Genomic DNA, 17,093 nt, shown 5'->3' with positions numbered 1-17,093 from the left:
GAAGAGTAAATGGCAGATAATACAGAGCAGATGTGGTCCGGGGGAACAGATGGTTCAACTTTAATTCATATTGATAGAGCAAGTCAGCCACACCAGTCACTAGGCAGGCTGTTTACATACAAACCTGGCCAGAGACCCCAGGGTACCTCTAGAGGGTCAGATGCTACAGAGACCAGGTCACAAAACACCACAGCAGGTCATACCCACCCCCGCCCCCCACCGCCCGAAGCCTAGACCTGAAGGATGCCTGTTTACCTCATATATGAGTTTCTTCTCCTGAGGCTGAGATACATGCTCCGATCAAAGTGACTGAAGAGTTTATTAGGGGTGTGGGGAAAGCCCATCCTGGTGGGCAAACCGTGGCTGCGGGCGCTTGACATGGCAGTCACCGTCAGCAGACAGAGATGGGGGTGAGTACACGGTTCACACTCTCCTCTATTCAGTCCAGGACCTCAGCCCATGCAAGGGCGGCACCCACAGCCACGGTGCGCCCTTCCACCTCAGTGGCCCTCATCCACCCACTCCTCCACAGGCATGCTCCAAAGCTAATTTATTCTAGAGAAGTTCCTCGCAGAAGTGTCCAAGGGCTGGGCTCCTATGTGACTCAAGGTCAGGCTGACATCAGCTAAGGTTCAGAATTCCCTTGATAGCAGTAGCACTCCTTCCTGTCTCTGGTTAATTTAAAGAGTGAATTCACTGACACAGTTGCTTCCTTTTCTCCTGGGTCTTATGCATCCAGCAAACACAAATGTTCCTCAGTTTACAACAGTATGCTCGGATAGTATAAGCTAACATGCACACAATAGCCCGAATCCACTGAACGTCCCAGTCAGGACGCTGGGACAGTGTGGACTGTAAGGGGATGCCCATCATGATCTCAGGCTGATCAGGGGCTCCAGCTCAGCACTGAAAGCTTGCAGATGGCCTATTCCTTGCCTAGAAAAAGAATGGGACTCAAAATTCAGATTATAGTTTCTAGCAACTGTTAATTGCTTTTCTGGCATCAGAAAGGCAAGAAAATCCTAAGCGGGGGACCATTTGTAATACGTAACTCCTCTCCGTCTTTAACCATGGTTTTGGTCTGTCTTTCAGTGATAGAAATCCATTAGTTACTGGAAGTACAGAAAGAAAATGCATTTGAATTCAAGAACTGGAAAGAATATTTCCTCCATGATGAATCAGTGTAAGAGAGGTTTTTGTTTGTTTGTTTGTTTTTTTGTCAGACTGAATAAAGAACATGATATGCCCGGCTTAGAAGAGAACAGCAATGGACACAATAAAAACCGTGAATGCCCCGAACTCTGTTCACAGGGTATGAAAATAAGCTCTCATATTTAGTTTGGGAATTCCTACCGCACAGACTCACTTAGTTTTCCTTAACGGAAACTAATAAGCCTATTCAGTAGGAAAAAGCTCATTCTTCAGAAAATGATTGACTCTTAGATGGACAAAGAGACGCCTAGGTCATCAGCCATTTTGTTGCTGTTGTTTTGTTTTGTTTACCCAGGGATTTTGATTGACCTGTTGAGGACAGCACATTCCAACAAGAACAAAGTAGAGCCTACTGGTTCCTCAGGAAGCCCCTGGGGCAGCATGCCTTTTACCCCACACTGACAGGCATGTCTTGTCTGTGAACTGTCTTGTCATACTAAGAAATTAACCTTGGCTTTGGAAAGAACGAGACCAACTGAGTGACTCCAGGGACCCTAAGCACATGATGGCAGCTTATTTGGGGCCCATTGGTGACAATAATAATCATGATGATGATGATGTTCATCTAGCAGTATGTGAATGTGTGAATCTGTGTGTGCGGGTGCGCGTGCGTCTGTGTGTTAACTTACTGTCGTATTCCTGTAACAGTTCCACCGCCGTCAAGAGCACTGCTCTGTGTTCTGGGTCCCTGATATTTAATTCATCTAAGTCTTCTTCCTCCAGGAGCTTGAAGGTGTCCAGGTCCTCATAGCCATTGAACAAGAAAGTGGGCATGTGTTCCTGGGGGGCAGAGCAAGGAGATCAAAGGGAGTCCACGGCCTAGCCGTAAGATGCATGTCCAAACACTAGCCTGAGACCCTCAGACTTTTTCCCATAATAGCTTTTATGCTAATCAAGGGATGAGCATCATTTGTAATATATGCAGCGGCTCACAGTCTTCCAGCCTAGTAGGGTGTAGTGCTCACTCACCGATGGTTTAAGACAATACCTGCTGCACGCTGCGGTGGAGGACCCCACTTACTGTCACTGCCATTGTGCCCCAGACAGGAACTAATTCCTTTATCACCACATGGCCCATGGTGGGATAAAAAGACTCTTTTTACATTTGGAGGGCTTATTAAATTTCAACTTAGCAAAACCTCTGAGTTTCTGTGGAGCAAAATGTTTTCTAAGTTGAAAATCAGAATCTACCACTGTAGGAAGAATCTTCTAGAAGGCACTGGGAGGCACAGCAAGGGAGAGGTAAGAAGGCAGGTGTCTCACGGTCCCGTGGGGGTGGCTGTGAGCAGAATATTGCTAAGGAGCTTACGCTGTGCTATCGCCTTCCTAGAGGTCGAGGGCAGCATCAGACTATGGGTAACTATTCCTGGAGAGCACTGGTGGTATTAGTGAGTTACACTCGCAACATGACATAGGTCACTTGCCCAGTTTAGGAAGAGGAAAGGACAAGGCCACACATACGACAAGCGTCATCAGTGACTGACTTTGAGGTTGATCCGATCCAGGAGATCCTCCACGGACTTCGGCTGGGGTGGTCTTCCCTTCCTCTTCCTCCGGGCAGGCCGCTTGGGCTTCTCCTCTTCCTCGTTCAGCACATCCACGTAGATGAACTTGAACGTGCCGACTTTGTTGTTCAACAGGCCCATCCAGGTGCCCATGGGTGGCTTGCTGATTATATCAATGATATCTCCTTTCTGCAGTCCAGGGAAACAGAGATCTTTCCATTAGCCACATTTCTAAGCAGGAGCAATGACATAACTCAGAGAGCTGGGGAAAATGCTACAAAATTAGGATTCGAATATTAAAATAGTCGGCTTCCTGCTTAGATTTTGTGTGCGTTTATATGTAGGGGCCATGCAGATATGTTGGTGTGGTGTATACATATGTGCATGTGGGGACCAGAGGTAAATGTCCAGCCGTTTTCTCCACGGCATTCCATCTTATTTTTGAGACAGGGATTCTCACTGAATCTAGATTCCATCAATTGGCTAGACTGACCAATAATCTCCGGGGATTAGTCCACCTGTCTCGACACCCACAGCACTGGTTTATGGGTGGTACCACCATACCCAGCTTTTACACAGGTACTGGGGATATGGACTTGGGTCCTTACGCATTGGGCAACAAGCATGTTCCTGACTGAGCCATCACTCTAGCTCCAGGGGTCACCGTTCTGAATGACCGAGACAGGATATGATTGGGAGCTTGGCAGAGAGCCGATAGAACACTTCTAACTGTGTTCGATGCCATGCTGATCCCAGGTTACAACCATCCCTGCCTCCTGGTCTTCAGGGTTAGGTGGGCCTTGCCTGTCACAAATGTTCTTAGTTAGGTTGCCTACCTTGACTCTTGGAACAGCATCCTAGTCCTGGGGAAAGAGCTTGCCACCAGCCACAAGAGGGTGTCCCCTAACCTGTGGCCACATCCTACTCTAGGTCAAACTGCGCCTTTAGGTTCCCTGTAAGCATCTCTGTACATATTCAGAGAAGCTATCCCCTTCAGATAAAGGAAGCATAGAGGAAGGGCCATGGAAGTTCTAGAAGGAATCTGGGGCCAAAAGGCAGCGCCAGTGAGGAAGTGGTGGTAATAGAGTTAATGTACATCTTCCTCATCCTTGACCACTGTCTGGTTCTATTTTACTCTCATTATAAAGGAGACCAGTGGGGTCAAGGCAGCCAAACCATGGGCTAGCCTGTATGATAAGTCTATACGCATCCAATAGCAGGGAAGGCAGAAACCCTTCCCAAGAGACAAGAGAGCTTGGGTTAGTTGTCCGAGACCAGGGACAAGCCTACCTTGAGCTTCAGAGAGTCTGTGTCATAAGGGCTGGGGGTGAAGTCAGTGTGCACCCGGGCACGGCCACAGAAGGGACCCCGGTAGGGAGGCTCTTCATCATCACCATCTTCTGACTTGACACTTTCCCTGTTGCTGGTGGAGGAATCGGTGGTACTCACGGTCTGACCACCTGCACAGGGAGAACAGGATGAACAGGGATAAGCACAGCCTTCCCACGTAAGGAAGAGGAAAAGTACCGCTCAAGGTATGGATTAGAAGAGGCCCAGGAAGGAAGCTATGAGCCACAGCAGTACGACAGGATCACCACTGGGCCATGCATGACTCTGATTGCTATCCTAACTTGTTCCATAGGTGACACGGGACTCCCAGCACCTTATCCTCATGATAGGAATCCTTGGGCCATTGACTCAGCAGAGGACAAAGCCGCAATGTCAGGCCCTGGCCTTTGCCCATAGCACTTAGTGCCTCCAGTATAGAGTTCACCATTTTTCCCATGTATTACAGGGAGGAAACAAACCTAGCAGTAGAGTAACTTGCCTGAGAGAGAGAACATAAAGTTCTGGATTTACACGCTACCTCCTTCTGCTCACTGTTCAGCCAACGCCAGCCATCGCTGGTCCTGGGAAAGCTTACTCATACCTGTTATCAATATTTAGAATTCCTTCCCTTGCTCAGATCCCTGTATTTTGTGATGACCTCCATGCATGTTGACCATTGGCTCATTCTCTGGAAGATCCTCCATTAGAATGCATTTTCTATCTTCGTCAATCAAAAAGAAACCATCCCCCTTCACCAGGGCTGGACAAATACACAGTGGCACCCCAAGGATGGGTACTTGGACTTGCGCAACTTCAACTTGCCTTAGCTTGAGACCCAAATGAACGTCTGTCTGTAGCTCCGAAAGGAAATCATAAAACATTGCAAACGATACTTACTCATTGAGCTCTGGCCACTCAGAGAACTCCGAAGGCTTTCTACAGAGCCCCCAGCTTTGAGCTTGGGCTTGTCCACGTGTTCAGAATCAGGCTTTACTGAGGCAGGGGAGCTGGGCATTCCATCAAGTCCCGAATTCTGAAATAATTTCAATAGAATTGAGTTTCCCGAGTAGACAGGTAATGTTTCATAATTCTAGGCAATTTGGTCTTCACCTTTATCAGTGAAATGGATGTTGATGCCTACACTTGATCCTGCCTACAATATTCTCCCTAGAACCTACATCCTTGCTTATAGTTACACTTGTAGACAGCAGTACTGCTTACTGAGTACTCCAAAGTTGTTTTTCAAGTTCAAACAGATTTTCTTAAAATTTCTGGGGACAACCCCATCTGCCGTGTATCAAAACAGCTTAGGGGCTCAGGATACTCAGGAACAATTTGGTCCTAAAATGTAGATCAAGTTCAATCTACTCTTAATATAGTATTTAGAAGGACAATCAGAGGTCAGTTAATTAACTTTAAGGGGGAAAATTTAGGCTAAGCTATCCAGATTGTTTCTGCAATATTGCTGTCAGTAGTGACAGGGCGAAGCTGCTGTGTTTAGCCACCAGGGGGCAGCAGCTGTGCAGGAGTGCCTCCAGTCCCCGCCGGTTTTACTGGCAGGCTAGAGCAGCGTTCTTTATGCATTTCAAGCAGGTATTTTTAACAGGCTGCAAAATGAGTACCATAAAGGTGTAAGAAGAGAAGGTTTTGAAATCAAAGGTCAAAACTATCTCAAAGTTCAGACCTCCAGGTGTTCTTCCTTCCACATGTGCAATTAAGACAAATATCGGATGTCTTTCTAACGATGAAACTTTTTTTTTCCTATGGAACTAGGGTGCGAAGTCAGTTTTGTGATACCCTGATGACACACAGTGCCAGCGAGATGGCCTTCTGCCCTCACCCCAAATAAAAACCTGCCTGACTATTACAATGTAGTAGCCAGAAAGTATTTCTGTAAGAGTTCCCCTTCGTAACTACTACATACTTCTAGAACAATATAGCCTACACCTGAAAAGTCAGTTGGCCAAGAACACTTAAAGGAAAAATTGACTTATTTTTGTTTTTGGTACAGAAGTGTGTGCATTATGTATATGTCTGTACGCATCCCACATGTGTGCCTGGTGCCCGCAGAGACCAGAGCAGGGCACTGGATTCCTTGGAACTGGAGTTACAGACTGTTGTGAGCCACCATGTGGGGGCTGAAAACCATACCCAAGTCCTTTATCAGAGCAACAATGGCTCTTAACCACAGTGCCAGCTCTCTAATGCCAAAGGGTACTTCTAAAGGAGATAGTCTCTTTCTTTACGACAACGGTATTTGAGGAAAGAATCCCCTGCCCCACTGTGCTTAAATGTATTCACTAGGTTCATTCTACTGTGCTGACAGCCCAGCAGAATCTTTTTCTGTATGGCCCTCTCTTCATTTCTCTGAAACGGGAGGCCTGCTGTGAGGGTTTCGTCAACTCGATAGGGTTTAGAATCACCATGGAAATGAAGTTTGGGGCACATCTGTGATGGGTTTTCTAGATTAGAGTAGTTCAGGTGGAAGTTCACCTGAATACAGTGGTTAGTCCATAGACTGCACAGGAGAGCGGGGACTGAGAGGCAGCCTTCACAACTCTGTCTACTTCCTGATGAAGGACAATGTGACCAGCGACTCAAGGCACTACCTGCCTGCCATGAAGCACTGTGTCTTGACGCTGGGAGCTGAAATAAAGCCTCTCCTTCCTTCAGCTGCTTTGGTCTTGTATTCTGATGCAGCAACCAGAAAAGCCACTAATACACAGGGCCTGTGTTTTCTAGTCCCAGAACTAAGAATGGTATCCGGAAAGCCCTAACTGCTAAACAACTGTTTCCGTAGCAAACGCCTTCTTTTTCTTCACAAATACAGCCTGATCTAGCAGCCGGTTAATGCCAAGGAACACACACACACACACATTATAGCACCATTCAATAGCCCAAGTGGATCGTATTCAGCAGGAACCTGGGTCACGGCAAGATGGCCACACACCTGCTCGGAGACGGGGCTGCTGTATTTCTTAGACATCCTCTTCCTCATTGTATCTTTCACAGATTTCACCTTTTTCCCAAGGGAGATGCGGGAGGCAGTGGGCGATTTGATTACCTCTTTGTACACAAAATCTCCCTCTTTACCCTGCAACACAGAGTGTAAACACCATTAGTCCTAGGAGAGAAAGGCTAGGAACCGGTTCCACTACTCAAACCATTAACATCCTAGACCTCAGAGAAAATATTAGCATTCCCCGGGATCTTCACATTTTTCTCCTGTTAACTCAAGGCTGTTATTTATCTTTGTGATGAGGAATTAAAACCTACTGAGAGGTATTTTGTTTGTCTGTTTATACTGGGGCTTCAGGCACTTTTTATTTTATTTAATCTTAGTACATGCTTTTTCCATGTTTGCGTTTTTTTTTTTTTTTTTTTCTCCTTCCTTCCATTTACAAGCCCTTGAGGGAACTGCATTTCATTAGTGCAGAGAGATTTAGAGGAACCAATGTTCAGGTAACCCCAGCAGCGGGGGGGAGAAGGGAGGGGTCCTAGGATTTACTCACCCAAGGGCAGAAGGTGGGCATCAGGCTGTGTGACTGTGTGCGACAGTCAGTGTAGACAACTCCTAAGGGCAAACTCTCCTTCCCTGAAGAAGCCAGACTGTGGCCATCTCTCATTCTCTTTTGCATTAAAAGACAAACCTTCCCAAGAAGGGATGGGTGGGGGAGACGTTTGTGTTTGTAGAGATTGACAACATAAAATTATTGGCTTACGAACCAATAAAATTTAATGCCCAAATAAAACAGCTCAAATCTCGCAGGAAATGCTTTAACGCCTCCTATCTCACAGCTGTGTATCTAAGCGACATAAGCTCATAATAACTACAAAGCATGGCATCTTCATTTATAGTTTCAAGGGAAAATTCTTAAGGGGCAAGCAAAGCCATGTAAAACTTACCTACCCCTTTGGGACTAGAAGGTTAGGGAACTTAAACATAGTGGCCTGGGTCCTGACCATGACCCACAAGCATACCTGAGGAGACATTAACCTTGGCAATCGGGGCCCTGGTTTGCTTTGCTTGCTCCAGGACACCTCACATGGGAAAGCTCTTAAGGTATGATGGGCCTCGGAGGTCCTGTAATAAGACTGCTCAATGATACCCACATCACAGGGCTCCATGGGGTCAGACCCCTTATGAGTAAGGCCAAAGGAGCCAAACTCATCTGTGTGTGTTACTTAAAGAACGCTGGAGCAAAGGCTCTGAGGAGCAATGATGCTCTGAGGGGACGAAGGCATGGACGGTCCCTACCACTGCGTGTGTAACAGGAGGACACCTTCAAGATGGAGGCAACAGAGTTTCTTTGCTTTTGTCGTTTTTTGCTTGTTTCTGTTTTTTGATTGTTTTTTGGACACAGGGTTTCTCTGTAGCTTTGGAGTCTGTCCTGGAACTAGCTCTTGTAGACCAGGCTGGCCTCAAACTCAGAGATCTGCCTGCCTCTGCCTCCACAGTTTCTTTGCCGATACAGTTCTGAACTACCGAACAAAGCGGGAATCGACTCTCTGAGACACCAAAAAGGGAACTGTTGGCATCTAGGTCACTGCGGTCCACACCGACGGCTTTTCTCTGCGGTCCACTCACCATAGGGTCGGAGTTATTATTGCCAACATGCAGAGAACGATTGGTCAGGTCAAATCCACCAAAACTGCAAGTTCTCTGTGGAACAAGAGGGGCGGGGGGGATCATCCAGTTACACTCAAGTCACAGCCCACAGACAACCCCACACATGTCCTCTGGGCAAAGCATCTCCGAGTCACAAATGCATGTACAGGATGGGAACAGGACACGCAGCACGATGAGGGGAAAACGTATGATTCATGTCACACGAGACCTTCCTGATGGGGTGTTCTCATGGGTCACCGGGAGTCTAACATTCCCTTAACATGCAAAAACAATGACTCTTAAGAATGAAATAAACACAACCTTCGGAATCTCAGTACAGGGAGGCCCCCCTCATCACTCCATGGTCTTGGGAGTCCTATGCTCTGCCAGGGACAGCAGGCCTTTCGGAAGGATTTTTGTCATTTAGTTTTAAACCATTACGAAGGAAAAAGAAGGTACGTTCATAGTCAGCCAATCATGCCAACAGGGTTATTCACTTTCTGCGGGACATCCTTCCCCATCCTGGCCAGAAATGATGATAATTTCCCCATCTAACTCTCAACGTATCTAATTACTACCCTTTTTCTCACAATGGATGACACCGCATTTACCAGTGGAGGGGTAACTGAGTGTCTGTCACTAACCACACACTCCACTTTGTTGCAATTATGATGAGCGGTTTACTGTACTTTTAGCTGGTTTCAGATTTTTGTGAAACTACTTCTATTTCCAGGATTTTCTGTTTCTGGAACTTATATCCAATTTCTCTAGCAAACTAAATAAATAAGTAAATAAATCACTCGAGGCCCTTGCCTGTTTCCTCTTGCCAAAGCATATTAATTTTTGTTGTAGGTAATGTTTTAAAAGCAGTTGATGAGAAAACTTGTATAGCAGATTTGGGCTCTAATGCCCTGTATTACCTGCTGCTCGGACACCCTAAGGATAGCCACAAAATGGAAGGAATGAACACAAAAGCAGAATACAAACTATGAATGCTGCTTCTTTTAATCAGATACATTTTAGATATATTAATGTATCGCGTTGAGATAGAAGACACAGTTGAGGAGGAAAATGAGTAGGCTTTTAACATTGCACACAGACCTAACTTCTGCTGCTTGCTTGCTGCTTGACACACAGTGCAAGTCCTAAAACTCTGAGTTTAGGATTCTGAATCGATACTATCTAGATCATAGACCTGAAGGACTTAGCACCCTGGGCTCATAAAGCAGAGGCTCCGGGCATTGTTTATTCTCTGATGTTTCATTTCAGTTCTGCTAAGAGGCTGGGAACTCCTCTTGATTATTTATTACGTTGCAGGTTAGCCTTAGTCGAGATTAAAAACATGCAAATGAGGGGCGGGAACTCCATTTCGGGTTTTATAATCTGGGAGTTCAACAGTAAAACCAAAGCTCCCAGGAACAGGCCACACAGGGAGGTGGCAGCTGAGGCACTCAGGAGGAGCAGAAGAGAAGGGCATTTGGGGCCATCCACCTCTCTGCAACACTCGCTCTTGCTTTCACTGATCACGGCTTGCTCACTTTCTGGTGAAGGTTAGCTCAGTTTTACACTATCTGCAGGTAACCCTGCTTTCTTCACAGTCAGCTAGCTTTGTATCTCCTCCATAGAAAGAGGACGACTCCTCTATACAAAAGAACCACCAGCTCACCTAATTGGGAAACACTATGATGGCCACCTCTCAAGGCAAATTTTTAACATTAACTTTCCCCTCGTAGCTTATGGTGCCAAATGTTTTCTCTCAGTTCTGCAAAAGCAGGGACTTTATTCTAGTTCCTTTCCTGTGACTCAGGGCTTCACAGACAGGGGATGGCGCCCAGATGCCTGATCACTTTATGACTTTCGCACGTCCCTGCTTTAAATGACAACATCTCCCTCAACCCTGGGGCCCAGCACGCTTTCTCTGATGCATGGGAAATAACTCACAAGGCATTTATGTGGAAATGATGACTGTAATAAATTAGAAGCTTATTTGGGTTTTCATGTGCCTGCTGTATGCATTTATGCCTAAAATAAAGGGCTTAACGAATGGGCCGGTTTTCAGACTCCCCAGCTAAAAATCTCTCCAAGCGATGGGTTCAGACAGCAGAATCAGATTCTTCATCAGCGGAGGGCTAACAAGCCCTGAGCACTGCGTGGAGGATGTTCTCACTTCTCGTGAGGTCACCAGTTCTCAAAGCAGCGCTCCTTCAGGAGGGAAAAGCGGATTATAAAAACAACGGAAGGAAAGGAAAACAAACTTTGAACTCTGCTGATCTGCATAAATGGAGCATAAGCAAAATATTTTGAGCTCATTCATCTCTCGTACAGATAATTATAAAATCTCTTTTGGATGATGCTTGGGATGAGGTGAGTGAGCCAATGGGATGGGCATGCAGCTGAGAACATGTTTGGAAGGGGATTGAATTTAAAAAAGGGACAAGATTCCAAAATGTCATGCATGTCTGTTTTCCCAAACAAAAAAAAAATTGAATGGATAAAAATTAAAAGCAAGACACATGACTGTTTCCAATGAATCCAAAGCGTTATCATTTCCCTGAGGTTTCGTCAAGCAAGTATGGCATCTCTGAAGGACAAAAAGATCAAGGTTGATGATCAAAGCAAACTGTGCACTTTGGGGGTAACGTGAAGGAAGTGTCTACAACAAAGAGAATGGAAAGGAGCATTTCAGGGGAAAGAAGCAAGGCTCAGAGGGTGTAAGACCAGCGATAGAGCTTAGCATGCAGGAGGCGAGGCTGTGGGTTCGTGCCCCAGAACCAGAATAACAAAATCAACCAACCAAACAAACAAACAAAAAACCCATCCATCTCTTTCTACTGTTGAAACATTGACCTTTATCCTATGTTTTCTGAATAATGAGAATGTTAAATTTTTCTAATTATATGATTGTACTTATAAGAGCAACTAGGCAGATTTCTAATTCAGCCCTGAATATATTGCTTAGAAGATATTAAAAATGCCCAGTCCTGTCTGTCTTAAGCTCTTAGCGTATTAAAAGTATCCTAGTTCACAGTGCCATCGTTAGTGAGTAGCGCTGATGTCCGGAGGCAAGCAGGCAGATGAGCTGGGCTCAACTCTGACACCAAGACCAGTGCTTTACAAAAGATATGGAGGGCAGAGTACACCAGAAGCTGAAGGAATGAGTAGCCAAGAAAATTCTGATATTAAAACAAAACAAAACAGAGAAAAACCAAAACATGGTTGCCAAGATACAGAAAGACAGAAGGAAAGTTTTCCCAACAGACTGATAGTATAAAAAGTGTTGTAAGGCGCACAAGAGTGGGAAAAGACAGAAAATAAAATCTAGGACGGAAGTCAACACACATGGGAATTATTTTCAAAACTCCAAAGCGAGGAAAGACCCGCAGATTCTCTGAGAAGCAGAGGAGGGCATTTGAAGGATGGCAGTGGCCAATCCGTCTTCGTTTTCACAAAAGCAGAACTCGATTGCATGAATTTAAATCACAGTTATACAGTTCTGGACAAGAGCATCCTATTCATGATCGTGGAGGAACCCTGGGAAAAGCGACCGTGGAGCCTATTCTCCTCCAGAGGTTCTTTCAGACCTTTCAAAGGGGCTCTGGGCCAGCAGCCCTGGGAGGATTAAGCAAGGTGCCAGAGCACAGCGGTGCCAGCTCCGCCTCGCTCTGTCCCCTTTTACATGGGCCATTGTGCAGACTCCAAGTTAGGTGGGAATCCCGGGGGAGAATATCTATACTCTCAAGTTCGAACTAAGTCACTCTCTGAAAGGAAAAGTTGAGCGAGGCTTCGCCGGCCCTCCAGGATGAAAACTGAAAAACGAAAACCTTTTATTTGAAGTCACCCTATAAGAAAGCACTTTACTTTCCTATGCACAAGAGTCTGTGTGGCCGCTGAGGACATTACTACATGCTAATCACTTCGTTTAAAAAAAAAAGGCAAAAATACTGAATTAGTTTCAGTAAAACAAAGGGGCTTTAATTGATTTTTTTTTTTCTCTTTTAGATGCAAGAACTTTCTGGCTGGCCCTCCTAATCAAAGAAATGTACTTGACAATGGTGATGGCAGACTTTCCATCAGTTCCTTCCTATTGTTTTCAGTAACTGACAAAGAAACAGCTCTTTCGGGGTTTAGTGTCCCTTCTGCTTCGAATCAGCTTTGAGGTCCTATGACAAGATGGCTGGGCATGAAGACAGCCACTCTTAGAAGGTAGCCAGAGCCCACTCCTGAACCCTAGACGATTAGCTTCAAGGTTTAGTTTCAGTTAAAAAAAAAAAAATCAAAGAGCTTCAGCTGGCCAGAGGGCAGATGGAAATTAGAGGAAAGGCATTACTAAAGAAAGAAGGTCTAGAGATCGGAAGTGACGGTGGAATGGACCCCGAAGAGATGAAGGAAGACGCTTTGGCAAGAAGAGAGGTCATAATGCTTGACTGCACATCACGGAAATGACAAGGCCTTCCTCACGACCATCCTGGCGACTCACGGACTTCTGGTGGATTCTCAAGAGAACCCTTTTAGTACAGCGGTCCACCGTGGCAGCCCACTTCCTCTTTGCCTCCTCATCCTCCTCCAGCAAGCACCGCCTCAGGTCCTGCTTCTCAGCCTTGCTCAGCGTCCTGTCTGAGGCAGGACGCACTAGCTGGGTCAGGTTCAGGTGGCTGTAGAGACTCCGCTCCACCACGTAGGTGATATTGAACTCGCTGACCGAGGTACGCCCTCGGCCCCTCCTGCCAGGGAAGCCGCAGCCGCCGCCCCCCTTGGGCTTCTGCCGGGGCAGCAGGTCACAGGTGGTGCCATTGACTCCTTTTCTGGAGGGACGCTGGCAGAGAAAAGTTCTGGAACAGGAGTAATTAGCATCCGTTTTCTTCAAGCGGATTTGCTTGCGGACACTCTGCACCTCCTCCAAGGACACCAGAAAGTGGTGCCTACGCCGATGGTTGTCATAGAAGAAAACACCATCCGTACTTACCCCATGACTCAAGGACCCAAGACCTTTCTTCATTTCCCCCTCTGTGAGGGAGCGGGACACTTTCTGGGCCTTCTCTTCTTCTGGATAGGAGAAGAATGTCCCCATCTTCTTAGGGGGCTTAATCAGGCTCCGACTTTCTCCTTTGCTGAATGTTTTGACCAACTTCCGGCCAGCTCCCCAAGTATCCAGGCTGCTAGATGATGGAGATGGGGTGAGAGACTCTGAATCATCTTCCGGAGGTTTCTCAGAGGAGCCATCATAGAAAAATGGCTTTTTGTGCACTCCAGAGTAGAGTGCGGACCTCTCGTCCAGGGCGGGCGGATTTTCAAACACATTTTCCTCTCCACCTGGAAGGGCATGAACACAGGGTCTCCTGTGAATGGGTGTCCCACAGACCTTTGTCCATCCCTGGAAAACACAAGTTAGCTCACATAGCTAACAGTCATGTTCGCCCTGCCTACACTAAGACCTTCTTCATAAACGCGACCCATATGTCAAGGCACATGCAACAAAGAAGCTCATCAAACTGCATTGTATGGTTGTAAGGAAGCTTAACATTCAACATTTGTGAGATGCTGGATCTGGCAGCACAGGCCAGTAATCCCAGATACAGGGAAGACGTAGAATGGCAAGTTCAAGACCAACCCCATCAACTTAACGAGACTCAAAAATAAAAGTATTTCTACTCCTGACTATAAGCTGAGCACTTGGGAGGCGGAGGCAGGAGGATCAGGAGTCCAGTGTCATCCCTGGCTAAATACAGAGTTCAAGGCCAGCCTAATTTAATGTGACCCTGATTCCTAAAACCAAACCAAACCAAAAGAGGGATGGGGCTATAGCTCAAATGCAGAGGCCTTGTTCAGCTTTCGCATGTGTGAGACTATGCATTCAAACCCCAGCATTACTAAAGTAGGTAGGGGAAATGTAGGACATCTTTTATTCTTCTTCAGAACAAGTTTGTAGGCCAACATCTTCCCTGACCTATTAAAAATGCCATTTACAAAACCAAGGCCCGTCATTGCTGTGCTATATGTTAGCATTTCAAGATAATTGGCACCCAGCTTGTAGGTGCATTCTCCAGAAGCGAGGCTCCGCCCTCCCCATCCCCAAAGGCTCTCCTTTAGGTCGGCTCTAGTGGCTTTTATAGTTGGAGTGTGATGAATGCCATGTGGCGGACAACGATTTTTTTTTATTAGTACATATGCCATTTAAGTGATTAAATCTCCAAGAGAGTTTGGGTGGAGAAAACACCAGAAAGGGTTATATATGCAAATGTGATTGACAAATGCTCTCCAGTTGACTAGCCAAATACAAAAGGCCAGAGGAACTGAGTGATTCCAGCCAGAGAGTCCCATCCACCCAGCCCTGGAGGAAACAGCAAGGGCATTTAAGGGCCCTGACACGCAAGCAGCTCACTAAGTGTTCCACTCGGGCCCAGGCTTCCAGGCCTTGAAGTTCTCTCTGGGGCCAGGTAGCGAGCCAAGCCCTGTGGAGCAGCCCAATGGAAAGGCCTGGATGTGCTGGCAGGAGAGCCAAGTTCTTTTCTGCATGTGTTATATGAACAGATGTGACGGAGGAAGTAGGTCAAACTGTGGGTGTAGTGATCCCAACTGGCTGCATCCCTCAATTAGAAGGAAACATTGGAGCCTTGCAGCTTTTCACCAGCTGAACAGCCGAGAGAGGAAAAAAATACAAAGTTCCCTGGAACAGAAGGGGAAACGCTATACAATCCAGCTGGGACAAAGGTGCCAATGACTGGTTAAGTGTCAGGGAGAGAGAGGGAGGGTGGTAAAAATGACACCCATTTCCAGAAGTTTCTAAGAAAGGCTACCTTTCCTAATTGGACGGATAATCGTTACAGAAGAATTCGGCCATGAACCACTTAAGACCGACTCCACATCCATGTGGGGAAGTGGGCGGTAGAGACAGAAGGACAAGTGAAGAAGAAGAAATCAAAATGATGCCCAGTTCCGGAGTCACTGAAGAGCTGTTTGGGGATCTATTGAGAGAGTGTGATGCCCGGTCCAGGCTCAGTCAGGATTCAGCCAGACCACAGGCAGTGCTCAAATGTGAGGGCTGCGTCCTGCTCCCTCCTCCAGATGCTCTGATAAGTTTAGAGGCTAATGGTATTTACGTCTTCCCAAGTCAACAGAGTTACTTCAAAAGATTTTGCCCTGCTTCCAGAAAGAAGCAACTGGGCTAAGACTGGAAGCCAGCCTGGTGGCAGAGGTAGCCCCGCTACGAACAAACACGGCCATGTTATGCCCTCCAGGTGGCACAGATCCCTGAGACTTCTAAGTAACACAGTCCTGAAGGGCTCCCTGGGGTCCCAGTGGGCTTTACCCAGTGCTCTAAGGACCTGCCACTCATCAGTGGTTCACATATCTTCTGGAGCGTTTCCAGAATAGTCATCAGCACTTTAAGCATCTCCGTCACAGCTGGGCCTGGCACTATCTGGGACACACATGTCTGTGACATGTGCAGCCTTAGCCTGGGAAGGCAGCGCCTGCTAAGGCGCTTTGAGCCGACCGTGGAAATGCCTCCCAAGAGGCTGTGTCAGCCTTTGTGAGCAGGCCCGTGCAGAGCGAGGTTTCCTGTCTGTGTCTGAGGGGCAGCCCCCAAACCCAGCCCTGACCTTCGACTCCCTGAATACAGCCTTCTCCCGTCCTCTGCGGATCAAAAGGAACCGCTTTGCTATTGCAGAAGTGGAGGCCCAGGTGAGCTCTGCCCCTGCACAATGTGCAACCTGCTGCACGGCGGCCTTTATCTTAATGCAGCTGAGATCAGAAGACCCAGGAAAGGGGCTTCTGGCAGGAGGGTGGAGGATCACATAATGCAGGGACACGGATTTGCACAAGTTCTGGTCTTCAGCTATTGGTCTTTTACTCTAAGTGCTAATACAAAGAGACACTTGAGGCTTCCTTGTTTGCTAAAAGCCATCACGCAGAAGCCAATGGTTCCGTACTGGCTTAGACGTGCTTATGCACTGTGGCAGGGCTAACATCTCTACATCTATGGCCAACACACAGAAGTGGGCAGACAACAGGAACGCATGGCCTGTGTTTAATACTCTCCAGGGCTGCTATGTCAGGATGTACCTGGAAAGTCATTTTATAAACAAGAAAATCTGACAGGTGGGTGCCACCATGTAGCCCATAGTGCTCCTCTCTCTGGCTCAGGATTGCTGGGATTAAAGACCTTTTGCTGTATGCAGCTGTATTCGGGAATATTAAGCTTTTATTTGATCTTTTTGGGGTAGATTTTTATATTGTTTATGCATACTACTAAGAGTGAAAATGAACAGGGTTCTAATTTGAACAATCGTAACTGTAACTCAAAGGTTACTAGTTGTTCTGCTGAGCCCCAGTTGATGCCTCTGTTGGCGTTTCATCTTTCCAGTCAGCTCTTAAGATCCCCTTCGAACTGAAGGTCCTCAAAGTCCCTTTGAATAGAGATTTGAGATTGTTTCCTGGAA

At 46.6% G+C, this 17,093-nt stretch overlaps 1 protein-coding gene across 4 annotated transcripts in view; it reads right to left on the bottom strand.

Annotated features, from left to right (window-relative positions):
- The window catches only part of Sash1 (SAM and SH3 domain containing 1), a 305,306-nt gene that overhangs the window by 14,323 nt on the left and 273,890 nt on the right, over positions 1 to 17,093 (bottom strand). For all 4 annotated transcript variants that reach the window (XM_085688475.2, XM_085688482.2, XM_048425571.3 and 1 more), the window contains 7 exons: positions 13,619 to 13,965; positions 8,635 to 8,709; positions 6,997 to 7,140; positions 4,944 to 5,079; positions 4,008 to 4,177; positions 2,697 to 2,906; positions 1,842 to 1,992 (listed from right to left, as the gene is read on the bottom strand). In XM_085688475.2, the coding sequence (XP_085544601.2) occupies positions 1,842 to 1,992; positions 2,697 to 2,906; positions 4,008 to 4,177; positions 4,944 to 5,079; positions 6,997 to 7,140; positions 8,635 to 8,709; positions 13,619 to 13,965 (1,233 nt within the window). The remainder of the gene's footprint in view (positions 1 to 1,841; positions 1,993 to 2,696; positions 2,907 to 4,007; positions 4,178 to 4,943; positions 5,080 to 6,996; positions 7,141 to 8,634; positions 8,710 to 13,618; positions 13,966 to 17,093) is intronic.

The sequence above is a fragment of the Myodes glareolus genome, chromosome 1, assembly GCF_982192425.1.
Source record: "Myodes glareolus chromosome 1, mMyoGla1.1, whole genome shotgun sequence".
Taxonomy (NCBI): domain Eukaryota; kingdom Metazoa; phylum Chordata; class Mammalia; order Rodentia; family Cricetidae; genus Myodes; species Myodes glareolus.
The sequence above is the reverse complement of the archived record's forward strand: the minus strand, read 5'-3'. Positions and strand labels throughout refer to the sequence as shown.